The sequence below is a fragment of the Amphiprion ocellaris genome, chromosome 3, assembly GCF_022539595.1.
Source record: "Amphiprion ocellaris isolate individual 3 ecotype Okinawa chromosome 3, ASM2253959v1, whole genome shotgun sequence".
Lineage (NCBI taxonomy): Eukaryota > Metazoa > Chordata > Actinopteri > Pomacentridae > Amphiprion > Amphiprion ocellaris.
In genome coordinates this window covers 4,857,052-4,872,239 of record NC_072768.1, presented here as the reverse complement: position 1 = coordinate 4,872,239, position 15,188 = coordinate 4,857,052, and the positions used below count along the sequence as shown (strand labels likewise).

General features: G+C 38.5%; 1 protein-coding gene and 1 non-coding gene across 4 annotated transcripts in view; both read left to right on the top strand.

Annotated features, from left to right (window-relative positions):
- The first annotated feature begins 1,811 nt into the window (after positions 1 to 1,811).
- Positions 1,812 to 1,884, top strand: trnar-acg (transfer RNA arginine (anticodon ACG)). Its single transcript has one exon. It is a non-coding gene; the product is annotated as a tRNA-Arg (tRNA).
- Positions 1,885 to 2,327: 443 nt separating this feature from the next.
- The window catches only part of banp (BTG3 associated nuclear protein), a 37,941-nt gene continuing 25,080 nt past the window's right edge, over positions 2,328 to 15,188 (top strand). Inside the window, exons 1-10 of one of the 3 annotated variants that reach the window (XM_023262137.3) lie at positions 2,328 to 2,493; positions 5,000 to 5,190; positions 5,536 to 5,614; positions 6,015 to 6,127; positions 6,247 to 6,446; positions 6,671 to 6,760; positions 6,916 to 7,088; positions 8,208 to 8,447; positions 11,644 to 11,802; positions 14,422 to 14,543. In XM_023262137.3, coding sequence (XP_023117905.1) covers positions 5,545 to 5,614; positions 6,015 to 6,127; positions 6,247 to 6,446; positions 6,671 to 6,760; positions 6,916 to 7,088; positions 8,208 to 8,447; positions 11,644 to 11,802; positions 14,422 to 14,543 — 1,167 coding nt within the window. In that variant the 5' untranslated portion in view covers positions 2,328 to 2,493; positions 5,000 to 5,190; positions 5,536 to 5,544. Of the gene's footprint in view, positions 2,494 to 4,397; positions 4,414 to 4,999; positions 5,191 to 5,535; positions 5,615 to 6,014; positions 6,128 to 6,246; positions 6,447 to 6,670; positions 6,761 to 6,915; positions 7,089 to 8,207; positions 8,448 to 11,643; positions 11,803 to 14,421; positions 14,544 to 15,188 lie in introns of those variants that run through there. The other 2 variants (XM_055009325.1, XM_023262145.2) reach the window with 2 other exon arrangements.

The window sequence follows — 15,188 nt, the reverse complement described above, 5'->3', positions numbered from 1 at the left end:
GAGTCGATATATAACTGTGATTTTTAGAAGAATAGAATAGAATAGAATATTCTTTATTGTCATTATACAGTGTATACAATGTATAACGAGATTTTTGAAGTCCACGGGATATATCTTGCATACATTTTTATTAAAAGTAAAAAGCTGATGTTTTTATGTTCATTATGATCATGTATTTACAAATTCCATAATTATTTATTATGGAAACAACAACTTATTAATTAAAAAAATGACCGGATATCACTAAAATGTCAACTAAATAGCCGCCCGAATTTAATAACAACCACCTTCTAATTAGCTCAAGAATAATAAAGTGAGCTTAGTCAAAAATTGTTTTTATTATGTTGAGATAATCATGACGGATATTTTTTGGCAATATATCATTTTTTATGGATAATAACAAATTGAATCCGAGAAATCACTTTCAACTAAGTTAGCCATTACAAAAACACCTCTCAAAGAAGTCACATGACCTGCTCCAAATGATATCATTTTCTCCTGAAGAAAAGACTGACAAGACTCCAAGGCTTTCTGAGTTATTTAATATAAAGTAGTGTGTGAGTCAAGTGTGGATCTATCACGTCAACAGGTTTACTACAATATCTTTATAAATAAGTTTCAATTTCAATTATTTATATGTATGTGTATATATATATATATATATATATATATATATATATATATATATATATATATATATATATATATATATATATAGTTTACTATAACTGAATATTTAGTTTGTTTAGGTTTATTATTAGCCTACATTAGGTAGAGGCAACACTTGCTGTGACTTATTTGCTAAATGGCAAACAGAAAAAGTAGCTTTCTGCCTTGTTGTAGCCTAATGTCGATCTCTTTTAATTTACCAATTGTTACGGTACAATGTTTTATTGACCCTTTGTGTGTTATTAAGATGTTAAAATAAATGCCGTTCTGTGCACGCCACTGCTCGTCACATCAGACCAATGAAATTGCTAAACAGGTCACAGTGGACCAATGAAAGTGTTCAAATTAAATCAAACGTCATGCACACTCCCTAATCATGGAAAACACACAAAGAAATGCATATGATGCAGCTTTTAAGTTTAACCTTGGTGTCGCCCACTTTTCCCTCTACCTCTTCCCACGTTACCAAAAATAGTGACCTCAGTGTATTTAGGTGAGTGAGTCACAGATGTACTGGCAGCAGAAACTAGTAGCCAGCAGTGTTGAGGTTTTAGGTTCCAATCAAACATTTTTTTTCCATTGTACCAATCGTTGAAGCTTTGCTCTTTCTGATTAGCTAAATATTGGCAGGCCAAAAATTAAATGAAATTAGTTTTCGCAATTCTTGGTAGCAGACTGGTCATGTGATTGGCTGTCACACGATGGATTTACTCCACCGATATGTGACAGGAACAGGCAGCGGATGTAGTCTCGGTCTATGCTGGGTTGACAGGTCAGCTAATTACAATTGCTTATTTAGACACCTTAAAAAAGTATTTGTTTATATTTCTTTTCCTGTCTTTTTGTCTGTGTTGGTTAGCTCAGATTGGCTTATTGGTCTGCCAATGGCCTTAGTTGCTTACTTTTAACTAGGTCTAATTAGTTTTTATTCCCAATAATAGCCTATATAGAAAGTATTTTTATGTTTTACATGCAGTCTATGATTGCAAGAGGGGAAAATAGAAGATTCTATCTGTATTTTGGACGTCAAATTTGTCCACAGTATGAGCATGGTACCATATTATCAAGAATTAACAATTACAATTTGGAATTTCTGGAATAATCCTTTAAATTGGTCTGTTGTGGTAAGTACTTTCCAGTGCGGGCCAGTGGCGCAATGGATAACGCGTCTGACTACGGATCAGAAGATTCTAGGTTCGACTCCTGGCTGGCTCGTCTATTTTCCCTTTTTCTTCACTTCATGGTTTACTTGTAAGGATGAAAAACAGCCTTGCTCTGACACATCAACACGAAATGAAAATCAAAAAAAATCAATTTTTATTAACAACCAATGATAACTGCGTCTATCTGTGAGGTGGTTAAAGCGAACAGATGTTTTGTAAGTGCAGCTGAACATTTAGAATTATCATTGTTAGTATTTCAGAATAATCAAATTAACATTTAATTATAAAGTGCATGGCAGTGATAGAAAAAAACTACTTTACTTTATAAAGTTAATATATTGTAATGATTCAATTTCAATTCAAGTTAATATATTGTAATGAGTCATATGAAAGAATTACCTTAACAGTGTCAAATGTGTTTTTTTCCTGTTATAATGAAGGGAATGTACAATTGTTGGTTAATGTTATAATTGAATTTGTGTGTGGCATTGACAGTGGTGACCAACAGCTGCACACAGCTGCATGACTGAGCCTGGACCCCCCTGAACGAGCGAGGAACTCTCCATGTCAGGAACACACGAAGGCAAGGGCTCATCTCTCGCGAGGAACGACGCCGTTATCGGAATCTCTACAAACAACACGAGAATTCATCATTCACACGGTAATATAACCCAATCTTACACGGTACATGCGTTGTGTGCGAGCGTTGGGTAAAGAAGCTGAACCGAAATCACATTTAATAGCTATTTCTTCAACATTCAACGTTTCTTGCGTTACGTTACGGCGGCCTTTAGGCCCTACTAGCATGCTAACCGCCACGCTAGCTTAAATAGCGTCTCCTTTGCGGGGCTTTAGCTTTAACGTTAGCACGCAAATCCGATATTGTAGCGCCAGCTAATGTTAGCTGCTAGCTGTCAGAGCTACTTAGCGAATGCAAAATGGAAAGCTTTGCCGAAATACAGAAGTAATAACGTTAGTTCTGGCACACTGACTAATATTGCATAATACATAGTCAGTAAATGCGCCAAGCTGGACAGTTTACGACGTTTATTCTTTTATATTTAACATCGTGGAGACCCCCGCCCTGTTAGCTAGCCGTAGCATTACCTACAGAGTTCTAATCTAACATTGTTAGCCCTTGCATAGAGACTGTCAAGACTATGCGATGCTTTCATTGTAAAATTTGCAGAAAGTAGCATTTTAGGCAAGGGATTTTACCCAATCAGTTGTACAATGTCCTGCCACCAGCTAGCTAGCTACTGCTAAAGCTAAGAGTAGCTAAAATAACCCGCCATTGACAGGACAGCTCGCACCAGCTGTCATGAGTGATTACAATGTACTTTTAATTATCAGCACGAAATTTCACCCGTGTGTCTATACGGATTTATCTCTGAAAGTAAAACAAGAACAGCAGACTCAGGAGAAGACCTGATTTTTTGTATATTTTCCCTTTCTCATACACACAATATTACTGACATTATTTGTGTCTGGGTCGTGTCTCTTTCTCATGACTACACAAACCATGAAAATATAATGAATGCATTTCTCCATCACTCAGAATATGTGATTAATGGCATTTAAATGGATCCTTAGATGCATTCCATAAACTGTGGGAAGGAACTGGCAATGGCAGTACAACTCCATCTTACTAATAGGGACTTTACACTGTCCAAAGCAGACAAATGTAATATCATCAGGGAACATAAAAGCTCTTTCAGTGTAGCAGTTGTGCTGTATGCAGTCTCTAGATAGGTTAGATACAAATTTAAAGCATGACAGCACATGCAGGATTATAATGGTAATAAAAAGGTAAATAAAAGCAGGCAATCAAAACAGTTCAATCAATGAAAAGCAGCTGCTGAACCATGCACAGCACAGAGGCCTCTCAGTATTTAGCATAACTCATAACATACAAAATCTATATAGGGTTAACACTGATGGTCAGGGCAAGATGAAATAGCTGCCTAACATTAAGTCGGCAGTGAGGTATGTGTAATAAATACTAAAATGTAAGGTCTTAGGGGAGTCAGAAGTATACTGCTGCCATGCTTTGCTAGGAAAGAAAAGGCTGATTGGAAAAGGAACTGTCATTGGTTTGATGCAGTCAGTTGTTATTAACAGTTTTTGTGTATATTGGGCTTTGTTCATAAATTATCAAAGTATGGAAGGAACAAGGTATTATTTTGATAACCAATTACTCACCCGAATGACTTGCCTTTAAGAAAAAAAGGTACGTAAACAAAATGTGATGGTGAAAATTCAATGATTTCTCAAAGAGCCTCTAAAGTATATGTCTATTGGCAGCTGATTGGAAGGGTTTCTCTGTTGTATCAGTATTATTGTTCATCTCCCAGTGTAGAGCTCCCTATTTTTTTTCTTTATTAGGGTTTTCTCTGTGATTTGAATGTGGGAGTCAGGTGTTTCTTTCAGGTTCCATGTCAGGAACAGAATCAGAATCAGTTTTACTGCCAAGTACGTTTTCACATACAGGGAATTTGACGTGGTGTTTTTGCGCATTACAGGAAGCACTATAACATTTGCTGAAGAAGGATAAAAAGAAAGTGTTGTAAATCAGTATACAGTAAGTGCTACAATACGATTGGGTCAAGTTTTACAAGACAAGTAAAAATGTATATGTAGTTACACTGTCCAGAATAGTAAAGGGTTTAATAATGTGGGGTGTGAGTCTATGTTAGGTCTAGAAAGGACACAAAAATGGAGTAGAACTGAAATACCATCTTCACTACAGAACAAATGTGGAATTTATATACTGTTCATAAAATATAAATTCCTTCAAAGATACACACAGGGGATCAGGAAACAGGAGATGGATCCCCACACTGGAACTGCACACCAAACAATAAAACTTCCTTATATAACTAAACCTTGGCGCGCACACAACATAAATTATCTTCCCAGCTGCTGAGGATTGTTGCTTCTCTAGACTGCAATGGATGATGGCTCCTCAGTAGCCAATGCAAACTCACCCATTTACAGTAAAGGAATATGAGTATTATTAATGTGGTCTTATAGTCTGATTACATTTCACTACACTTTCAAAGCTTGTTTGCACCACGACTATCTTAGCAGGCTTGAGGGTGACTTTACATGTCTTGACAGTTTTACTGCTTCTGTAATTAAACTGTTTCTCACATTCTACTACACAGGCTGTACAGTGAAATCAGTGTCCCAGCAGCTGCAACTTCAGTCCTCTATCATTGCCTTCAACCACAGTACTGCTTTGTGGTCACCTAAATGTTGGCTGGGCTCAGAGTCCAATGCACAGTCATTGTGTAAAACAGAAGAAAATAGACGAAGCCTAAAAAGGTGCCGAGGGTTGTGGTTATGTGTGAAAAATGTGAGTAAAATCCCACAGACAGCTAGACTGATTAAAATAGAACTAATCTATTTAGTCAGGATACACTTGCATGGAGCAATTTAAAAATGTGCTGTAATGTATTCTGTGCTGAAAAGTGATACTGACACAAGATGTTATTTTTAGCTGAAGTAGCTTTTCCCTGTAAGAAACACTGTTTAAAACATCGTTTAAGAAATGAATTGCAGAATGGAGTTTTAGATGCCTTCAGCTGTTTTTCTAATAAGGCAAATTGTAGGTGCATTATCTCCAGTAATGAAGAGGCAGCAACAGATGTGTTCTGTCTTATAGGAACATGTAAGTAACTATTCTGCTGTCTTGCTTCAGCTGTGAAGAATGACTGAGCAAGAGTTGGATGATATTGTGCAAATCACAGTGGAGGACTTTAACCAGGACGCCCGTACAGGTAAGATTAATATGATGGAATCTGACAACATATGTGTTGTTTTTCTCTGTATTTTAATCAGTGTACAGAAAATTGCCAGATATTGACATGCTTTTGCATTTTTGAGGTTAGGTTATCTATTAGATTAGTAAAGCACTATGAAACATAGATATTTAAGCAGTAACAATTTAGCTTATTTTTAAGTAACTGAAGTGTTGATGGTAACTGGGTCTAGGCTAAGTGTGTGGTAACTATGAAACCTTATTATGTGGAGTCTGTGCATCATACACTGTCTATCGAATTGGAACTCGGCAGATACTCAGTACTCAGTAGACCTCTGACCTGAAAATCCTAAAGTGAATTCTAACAAGAATGCTGTTGTGTGTTGTCTTAAAATGTCTCTATATTTAATTCATGTCAGACATGCTGGACAATCATGAAGACGATGAAGACAGGCCTCAGAAGAAAAGAAAGAAATTAAGCACCACCCAGGAAAACAACAACAACAGTAATCAAGATATAGCTTTTATGAAGGTTTGTATCATGGGTGAAGTCTAAAGCTCATACTTTGTTTATATCTTTAGAACTAGTGGATAAGATGTTTTCTTTTAATTTGGGGATAAATTATCATATTTTATTATTCATGTTCCCAGAACCTGTTGGTTTCATTCACTGGATCAGTCGGCCAGCGACTGGAGGGAATTGAGTCAAAGCTACACTCTCTGGATGCTACATGTAAAGCCCTTGGACGCAAGCTAGACGGCATGATACCCTGTGCAAAGAGTCCTATCCAGGTTCCTATGGTTGCTGGATCACCTCAAGGGGCCACTCAAACTTGGAACAAAGTGCGATGGTTAGCTCTAAATATTTGTCTATTGACACACTTTCCACCAGTCAGTCATATAGATTAAAAGGACAATGTGCATGTATTCTGTTAATATGCAGATAAATTATCCTTTTAGCAATTTTTAAAAGATCTCTTATGAGTATGCTGTAAGCAATAGCAGAACCATATTACATAAGTTTATCTTTAAGTGTATTGTAAAAAGCATGTGTGTTTTTTCTCTTCTCTCTCAGTGTTGTCCCTCAAACAAATGTGATAGTGAGCAGTGAACACCCAAAAGGCTCAAGCCAGGAAGACACTCCACTGGAGAACCTGCTCAGCAAGTGAGTGGCTCACATTGACAGCGTACTGTATGTCGCAAATCTGTCCGAACAAACTGCCTTGTTGAAAAGTAATGTAATTAAAATATACCTCACTCAGTGCCTTAACCCAATTTTCAGTTCAGGCGATGGAATCAGTATATTGTGCTTCTTTGCAGCACGGTGACCAGAAGACGACAGAACACAATCCTAGTAAAGGTGCCAGGCCCTGAAGAGAGTCAGGAGGAACAGGACAGTGGCTCAGAGGCTAGTGACACTGTTTCCAATGGTGGTCAGTCAAGCAGTGCACAGAACGGCCAGAATGTTACACTCATCACACTCAATTCAGAAGGTATGACTTCACACTGTTGATATAGAAATGGACACACTTAAATGTGTGCTGGTGTGACTGCTTTTAAACCTCTACATCTGTATACTCGGTACCATTTGTCAATAGATTTTGCATTCACTTAAAAGCCAAATGACAGGCATTGTCACTAGTGTTAAGTAGAACCCTCTCTGACTGAGTAGCTATATGAAAAGCCACAGGTTTCAGAATCCCATTTTTCCTTTCTAAATGAACGATATCAGACTTTAGGGCAGAATTTCTCCAGTAAAAAAGCAACACGACGTTCAACTGAAACATGTTACTTAACATTAACAAGTTGTTCTTTGCTGTACTCACATGACTTTCAATTCTTTGGTGGCTTCTCACACTGACAAGGTCACATCAGCCATTTCACTAATAGCAGAATAGTGTTAATGCAGCTAATGTGACTCTTTCAGCTGATCTCTGTATTAACTACAAAGAAAACCCTGCTTATGTGTCAAGTTTGATGATTCTGCCTTTTTACCTCAGCCTGTGTGGATGCTTGCTGTAATTGGTCTTTCGTGTTCTCAGTAGCTTTACTTAGTGGTTCTGGCTGAACTCAAAAGAAAATAGTTCATTTTAACTGGGCAAACCTAAATGGAGTCCATATTGTTGTTACATTTGCTGTGGTTGTTGGTTGGGTAGTTTTTAAGTAGATGGGAAGTTCTGGTTATCTTCAAAGCCAAACAACTATTCATTTATTTGCAACTCTGGGTTACCATGATAAAACTCTGAGTCAGCTTAAGCTAGATGGTCCATGTGTCTAACATACGCTATGAACAAACAGCCAAACCACATACTCTCTTTTTCAATACATTTAATAAAAGTTTTTCCCACAATTTACTCATGTCTCTTTTACTACCACATGGGTGTGCTGTTGTATTTCATGAGTCATCTCTATGTCTCTGTACCAGTGTAGTATTTGTCAGCCCGTGACTCCACACCTTAATATAGAATGGATATATTTTGCTTTTTCCACGAAGGAAGGCTAGGTAGAATTGGCATGCTGCCCCACATCTTGGTATTATTAACAGGCTACAGATTTGATGAAAGACTCCTGTGTAGCTGTGATTTGAGAACTGTTCCCTCTCTGTTCTTCAGATGATTATCCAGCCGGCACCTGGTTGGGAGATGAGAACAACCCAGAGATGCGAGTTCGTTGTGCGGTGTCTCCAGCTGACATGCTTCACATCAGCACAAATTGCCGCACAGCAGAGAAAATGGCTCTGACGTTGCTAGACTATCTGTTCCACCGGGAGGTCCAAGCCATGTCAAATCTGTCTGGGCAGGGAAAACATGGAAAGAAGCAGCTGGACCCACTCATGATCTATGGCATTCGCTGTGAGTCCTAAAACCATTAGCCTCTACTACTGACAAGTTTTTGCTTCACTTCATTTTTGACAAAGTGGAGGTCGATCTCGTGGTAAACACTATTCTCTGACAAATTAGTTACATAAACAACTTTCTTTAATACACTGCTGCTGGCACTGACAGACTTCCTCAACATCTCAGAGATCCAAAAAAAATATGTTCTTATAAATATTCATCAGAACTGACACTTACGTCCTTGGCAAGTGTTTCTGAGTAGTTTGAACTTGCCAGTTTGTGAAAACTGAATCATCAAAATAACCCTGTAGTAGGTGCCAAGGCAGAATTTGGTCACCACTGTTTAACTCATAATTATTACATGGTTTCTGCTTAGTTTCTGCCAAGTTGTGCCGGGTAGTCAGGTGGGGTTGATGGTCCACTGGGATTTGTCCTGTATGTCCGATGGCCAATACACCACTGCAGCCGCATGTTAACAGTCTCTTCTCCATTGCCATCACCAGCTGTCTAAGGCTTTTTGACTTCGACATTTCATCCTTGACATTATTCTTAAATGTCACAAACTGACCCTGGCAAAGCTACTGGCTGCTTGGCTAACTAGCTAAGGTTGTTAGGTACCGTCAGCTTGTGATAGCTGGATGTGCCAAGTGTTGAAAGTCACTGTAAAATGAAGGTAAACAACACTGATCTCAGACCAGCTATTTTTCTGTAGTGTATTCACTTTTTAACCAACAGATGTCGCTGGTGAGCTTTCTAACTGTTATATCTGCTCCCAGTCACTTCACTGTAACTGTAGTTTTAAAAAAACCTCAGGGGGTCAACTTAGGTCCGGCAGGTTTTCGGGCCTGCAATACACTGGCGGAAACCCTGGTAAGAATTACACTAATGACTTTCACTCTGCTGGGTTTAAAGCCTTGCCTCCTTATGGCATCAAATGAACTCTCTGAGACCATCCCACATTTCATCCCCATTTCATTGCAGCGCAGCACTGAATAGAACACAGAAATAGACTGCAGTCTGTATTCCCAAGGCGGGTTACAACAACATGCATTCATCATTGCACACACGCATTAATGTGCAACACATTTTATAACATACCAGACTCTAAATGACAAGCACATGTCTGCAAGAAAGATCTTAATGGAGTCACTCTAAATTCAGTGAACTCTTTGATTCCAGATTAAGCAGAGTCAGATTTACACTGGTAGACAGATGGATATTTATGAAAGTCCTGTGGCCATATACTATATTTACATTGTTCTTATTGCAGTGTTAAGAGGAGCTGTCAGCTATTACAAGGACTTTTGAATTTTTGCAGATATTTTCCAACTCATTTTAGCAGATTGCAGATGCTGATATATGCACACATTTTATCCACCTAATTGCAGACATTAACGTTCTCGTGTAATGGAATTACCATCTTATTATGCCGACTAATATTGTGATGGCGTGCTGGCTGGTGTAGAGATGCAATGCATTGCTTTTCAAAGGTACAAACTGACTGGACAAAACAAAACAATTTCAGTTTTGATGTAAAACATGCCTGATATATTTCAGTGTAACTATTTCAAACAAACCTTCTACCCGATCAGGTGTTATCTGTCCATCAGTGTTTATATTGGACTGACATTGGTATTTTGTTTTACACATTTTCTGATACCATTAATGTTGCCAATATCATCATGTATCCTTAGCTGTAACCTATCTTATAGAGTTTAATAAATCCTCCCATGGCATATGTAGACATAAAGTGGGATTAATGCCCTGTCCAAACTGCTTGTCAAATGGTTGGATAGCGTTTGAAATTCCCTACTCCTACACCTTTATAGCGTTGGCCTGTGCTGACCATTAGCTCTAAGTTTCTGAAAGAAAAGATCCAGCTGTCACTCCCACTCCGACCATGATTGGCCAACTATGCAGAGGTGAGAAAAGAGTCAGGTATTGTACTTCTTTCTCTCACTCTCCTTTTTACTTTTGTTACACAACTCTCTGTGCCACTTTCACTGTGAACGACCAAGTGCAATACTATGAACGTCTGCATCTAGAGGCCGTGTGAAAGTGAATGCACTTGAAAAAAAATATCCCTGCCACACACACAATATCATGGCTTTTCCCTGCCTTTGAGTGTGGCCATTTGAACTATAAACACAGGTTTGTATACTCAGTTACCTGTATTTCCTCTCAGCAATGTGGGTGTGTGTTCCATGCAGAATTGCTCTGACACAGAGGTATGTACAGGCTGGAGCAGTGCCAGGTGACTTTTGGGTGACTCATTCTGCCTGCCTAAAAAAATCACGAGAAGGAATGAAGCACCTGCCTTGCCTGCCTGTACAGGACCCATCAGGTGCGAAAGGGCTGCCGTATTCTGTCATTCCTCTATCCGCAGATATCCCTCACCTCCCCCTCTGTCTCATTTTCTATCCTCAGGTTGTAGCTGTGTTGTTAACCCATGTAGAAATGAACTGTCAAGTGGCTCACTCCCTTTAAACTGTTTATAACGCAGCCACTAAATACAGCCGCATCCAGTCTCACCTGCACATATCTCTACTGAGAGAGTGGGTGAAGGACAGTCACAGACCTGTGTTAACTTGTCAGAAGGTGTGGAATAGAAATAAACAAAATCAGAACAGTTGTTTCCTTCACTTTTAATAAAAAGTATGCATTGGTTACAGATGACATGGCTCAGTTGACAACAGCCTGTCCAGTTAGCAGTTAGACAGCTTAATTTGTACATGTATAGTGTATATCTCCTCTTGTGCAGCCAAGTTTTGCATTATAGCTCCAACCAAGTTTTACATCCTGCAAGCATTATTGTAATGTATTATTATTGTGTGAGCTATACAACAAACTTACTATGCATTCATTTTTATGTTTAATTTCATTATAAGATAATATTTTCCATAGAAATTGTCCACCTTACGTTTTTATCCTTTTAAAATTCTGATTAATGAATTATTCTATGTGCTAAGTTTTGTATTGCTGCTTATGATACCCACAAGTTTAGTAGAGTTTTAGATTTCATTTCTTACCATACTGAAACAGAGAGGAGGAAAATGTCAGGGGGAAACATTTCGTATCCAAGAAGACTGAAAAGACAGAAAACTGATTAAAAAGCCTTGGGAAAGGCCAGCTTTAAAGATATGATATGACTACACAAACAATATAGTGTATACCACATGCAGTCACCTTTGACCTCTCCATGTCTTCACAGGTCACTTGTTCCACAAATTTGGCATCTCTGAATCAGACTGGTATCGCATCAAACAGAGCATTGACTCAAAGTGTCGTACTGCCTGGAGACGCAAACAGCGTGGACAGAGTCTGGCAGTCAAGAGCTTCTCCAAACGCACACCTCGCGGTACAGTTGCAGGTAAAATACAGATTATTATCACAGGGCTGTAAATCATTATAACTCCATGCACCTCTAGACCATTAACATGGTATCTTGGATATCACCTTGTTTGTGTCTATAGCCGTGTATTTGCCCAGTAATGACAAAAATACATAATAGCAGCACCATATTGACATTCTACATATGCTTGAATTTCCAACTTTTCTTTAGACTACTGAACATGCTTTAAGATTCGAGCTTTATATGATTGCCATCTACAGGCTGTGTGATAGCAAGAGAAAGAAATAGAGAGAGGCTGTCAGAGATGCAGAGAAAAGCATTCTATAAGAGAATCCATAGGAAAATGATGCATAGTTGAGAAATATAAGAAATCTAAGTTTTTTCAAAGGTACTCTCTAAAATAAAACATAGCTCTACTTTTATTCCAGAATATTTACTGCATATCACAAGCATATTTGATAAAAGCTGATCACAGCACAAGCCAACGTGAGCCAGAAGGCACGGCAAAACGCAACATGTAAAATTACAGATGTATAAAACAAAAAAATTATCCCCATTTTATCTGAGTCTTTGACTACAGTGAACTATAACGCGTTAAACCCTAAATCTTTTTTGAAAATCACACCAACCTATTCAAGTTTGTTAATCTTTGTGTTGTAGAAATCAAAGCACTTGGGAATCATCTGACATCTTTCTTGTAAATTGCTCTGGGAGTGAGCACATTTATCTCTATGATCTGTAAAACTAATACCTACCTGTCTCCACGCTCATATCTCAATGAGATGATAAACATTGCAACATTTCTGCAGTTGTTTTATGATCAAACAAGGTGCATAGTTGTGAAAATCAGCCACAGACCCTACCAGAAAGAGACATCTGCTGCTAATTCTTTTGCGTACATGCTGGTTACACCATCACTGGTTTGAAGTTTTCATTGGTTTCAGTATAGCAGAATGTGACCTTAGTTGATTCATAGTTATGAAACGTAATAATCTTGAGCTGTCAGCAAAATGTAATTTGAATGGTTTAACTGTGAGCTAGTGCTGAATTAATATGAAACTCCATATCACTGTGATGTATTTTCCTTCTTCAAATTGGGAGTAAGCTTCAGTTATGGTTATGACCAAAGTTTAATATGAAGCCTATAACCATCAGTCATTTCTAATAAAGTTTACAGGGTAGTCCACCTGGAGGCTTTTCAGTGGTATTACACATGGACAAATATATTTGGTGCAGATTATCAATTAGTCAATTTTGACAGGATGACTGAGCAACAAGTTTCACAATTTACTAATAACTTGTTCATATAGATTGGCTGCTTTGCACCGAAAGGCAAATTAGATAAAATCCCCCTTTTCTATTATAATGCCTATTATTTTTTTTTTATACAGGAACGGCACTGTATGGAAATACTGAATAGAGTCGCACTCAGTAAACTTAGACAGTTGTTATTTCATCAGCTATATGAAAACTATTTCAAGATACGGGGTGTTTTGCTGCAGATGGTTGTAATCTGCACACAATGGCTGCTGTCCTTCTCTCCCTGTGAGCCATCACCTCTCACCTCTGACCAGGGAAAAGTAGGACTGCAGGGGAAAACCAAATATCCTGTGAGCTCACACTAGGGGTGGATTGTCAGGCTCTGCCTTCTCAGGCCACACACACCCTACAGTGTACAACACAAATGCTAGTTCAGAGGGTGCATCCACCAACATGCAACGGACACACAAACAGACATTCTGCTCTTAATCTGATTAATGGACAGGAAAGAGGCCATTTTTGTGTTTTTAAAACCATTATTTATTAGTGAACCAGCACATAAGCTCAAATCAAACCATTTGCTTCTGCCAGCCACCTGGCAAATTAAAGTCCTGAGAATTATTTAATTAATACAGTATGTAGTCATAATAACTAAAGATGGCAAACAACCTTGCTTTACAAAGCAGTGTACCACTAACAGATCTTGTATGATGTATATAGTGTGTAATTTATGTTTGCTGTAAATGAAACCTACATTATGGTTTTTTTTTTATGCTCGAAAGTGAAGTCAGACTGTTTCTTAGCAATGTTAACCTCATTTCCTCTAAATAGCCTGTTTGTTGCTACACATTCTGACATCTAACAAGAGGAGACGTGATTTTGTTTGTTTTGTGGCCTGTTGTGTAGACTCCGCTTTTACTAAGGTTGCTGCTGGTTTTCACTGCTGATATGGCGGTTCGATTTCTTTGGGTTGGCGTAAATCTGTGTGGGGTGATGGAAGGTCCACGCAGGGGTTCCAGACTGCTATTGTGTTAGCGGGTGTCGCGACTGAACCCTGGAGTTTGTGTTTGTCTGCTAGACTGTGTGTTTGGATGGATATCTGGAGAGGACTTGTTGTGTATTTAGGCGTTTGATGAAGTATAAACACAGCATTATCCAGCAGATGGTCTGGGAATTAGCCAGTTTTTTTTTTTTTTTTTTTTTTTTTAAAGAGTTTGCTAAGGCCCCTTGCATGATTGTGTTTGTGTATGTGTCTGTGTTTTAGTTACCTCATCCTTATTTCTTATGTGTGCTGGAATCACTTGCCCTGTATTTATGACCTACTTCCACTGCACACATGAGCTCACAAAAGACCATACTGCCTGTCCTCCTATCCAGAGGAAGGAATCACAGAAGAAACAGCCCACATAGAGACTGCCACCCAGCAGACCTTGCACTACACACTGGCCAATCAGCAGGTCCAGTTCCACCGTATTGGCGAAGATGGACAAGTTCAGGTGGTGAGTGTCTGACATTTCATCCCTCAGTCTTTCTCAGGATTTATCAGAAAACACTTTTATTGACACACTAGTAAGTCTTTATCCTTTGCTCTTACAGTATTTATCAGACGTGTATCTTGCAATTAGCTTTCCTTTTCTCATTTTTTTCCTGATATTTTTTTTCTTTGTCTTTTGTTTTATTTTTTCCACTGCTGTCATATAAGAGTCTCATAGAGTGGGGTTTATAGTGTACTGGGACAGATCACACCACCCACTACAGTGACACATACAGCATTCTGAAGTAATGTAATGCAACTTATGTCAAGAAGGAGTGACTCATGGTCAGTGATGGGCTAGTCATGTACAGATGCTATGGTTAAAGGTCACATTCAGGCCCACTGCAGCATTATGAGTGGGCTGATAGAGAGGAAATGACTGGACCTCGTCATTCCCTGTGCCCTGAAATCGACTAGCTAATTTAAGGGATGATAGAGGCCCGTTGATAGAAAGATATCCGAGTTTTAAAGTTACGTTGTACCTGTGGAATTAAAGGTTTTATTTGAGGGTTTATTGTTGTGATTACAATCATTCTGTGTATTCAAACAACCAGTGAAAGCCATACTGAAGCTATTAGACAATGTTTGTTATAAGGGGTTATTCATGAGG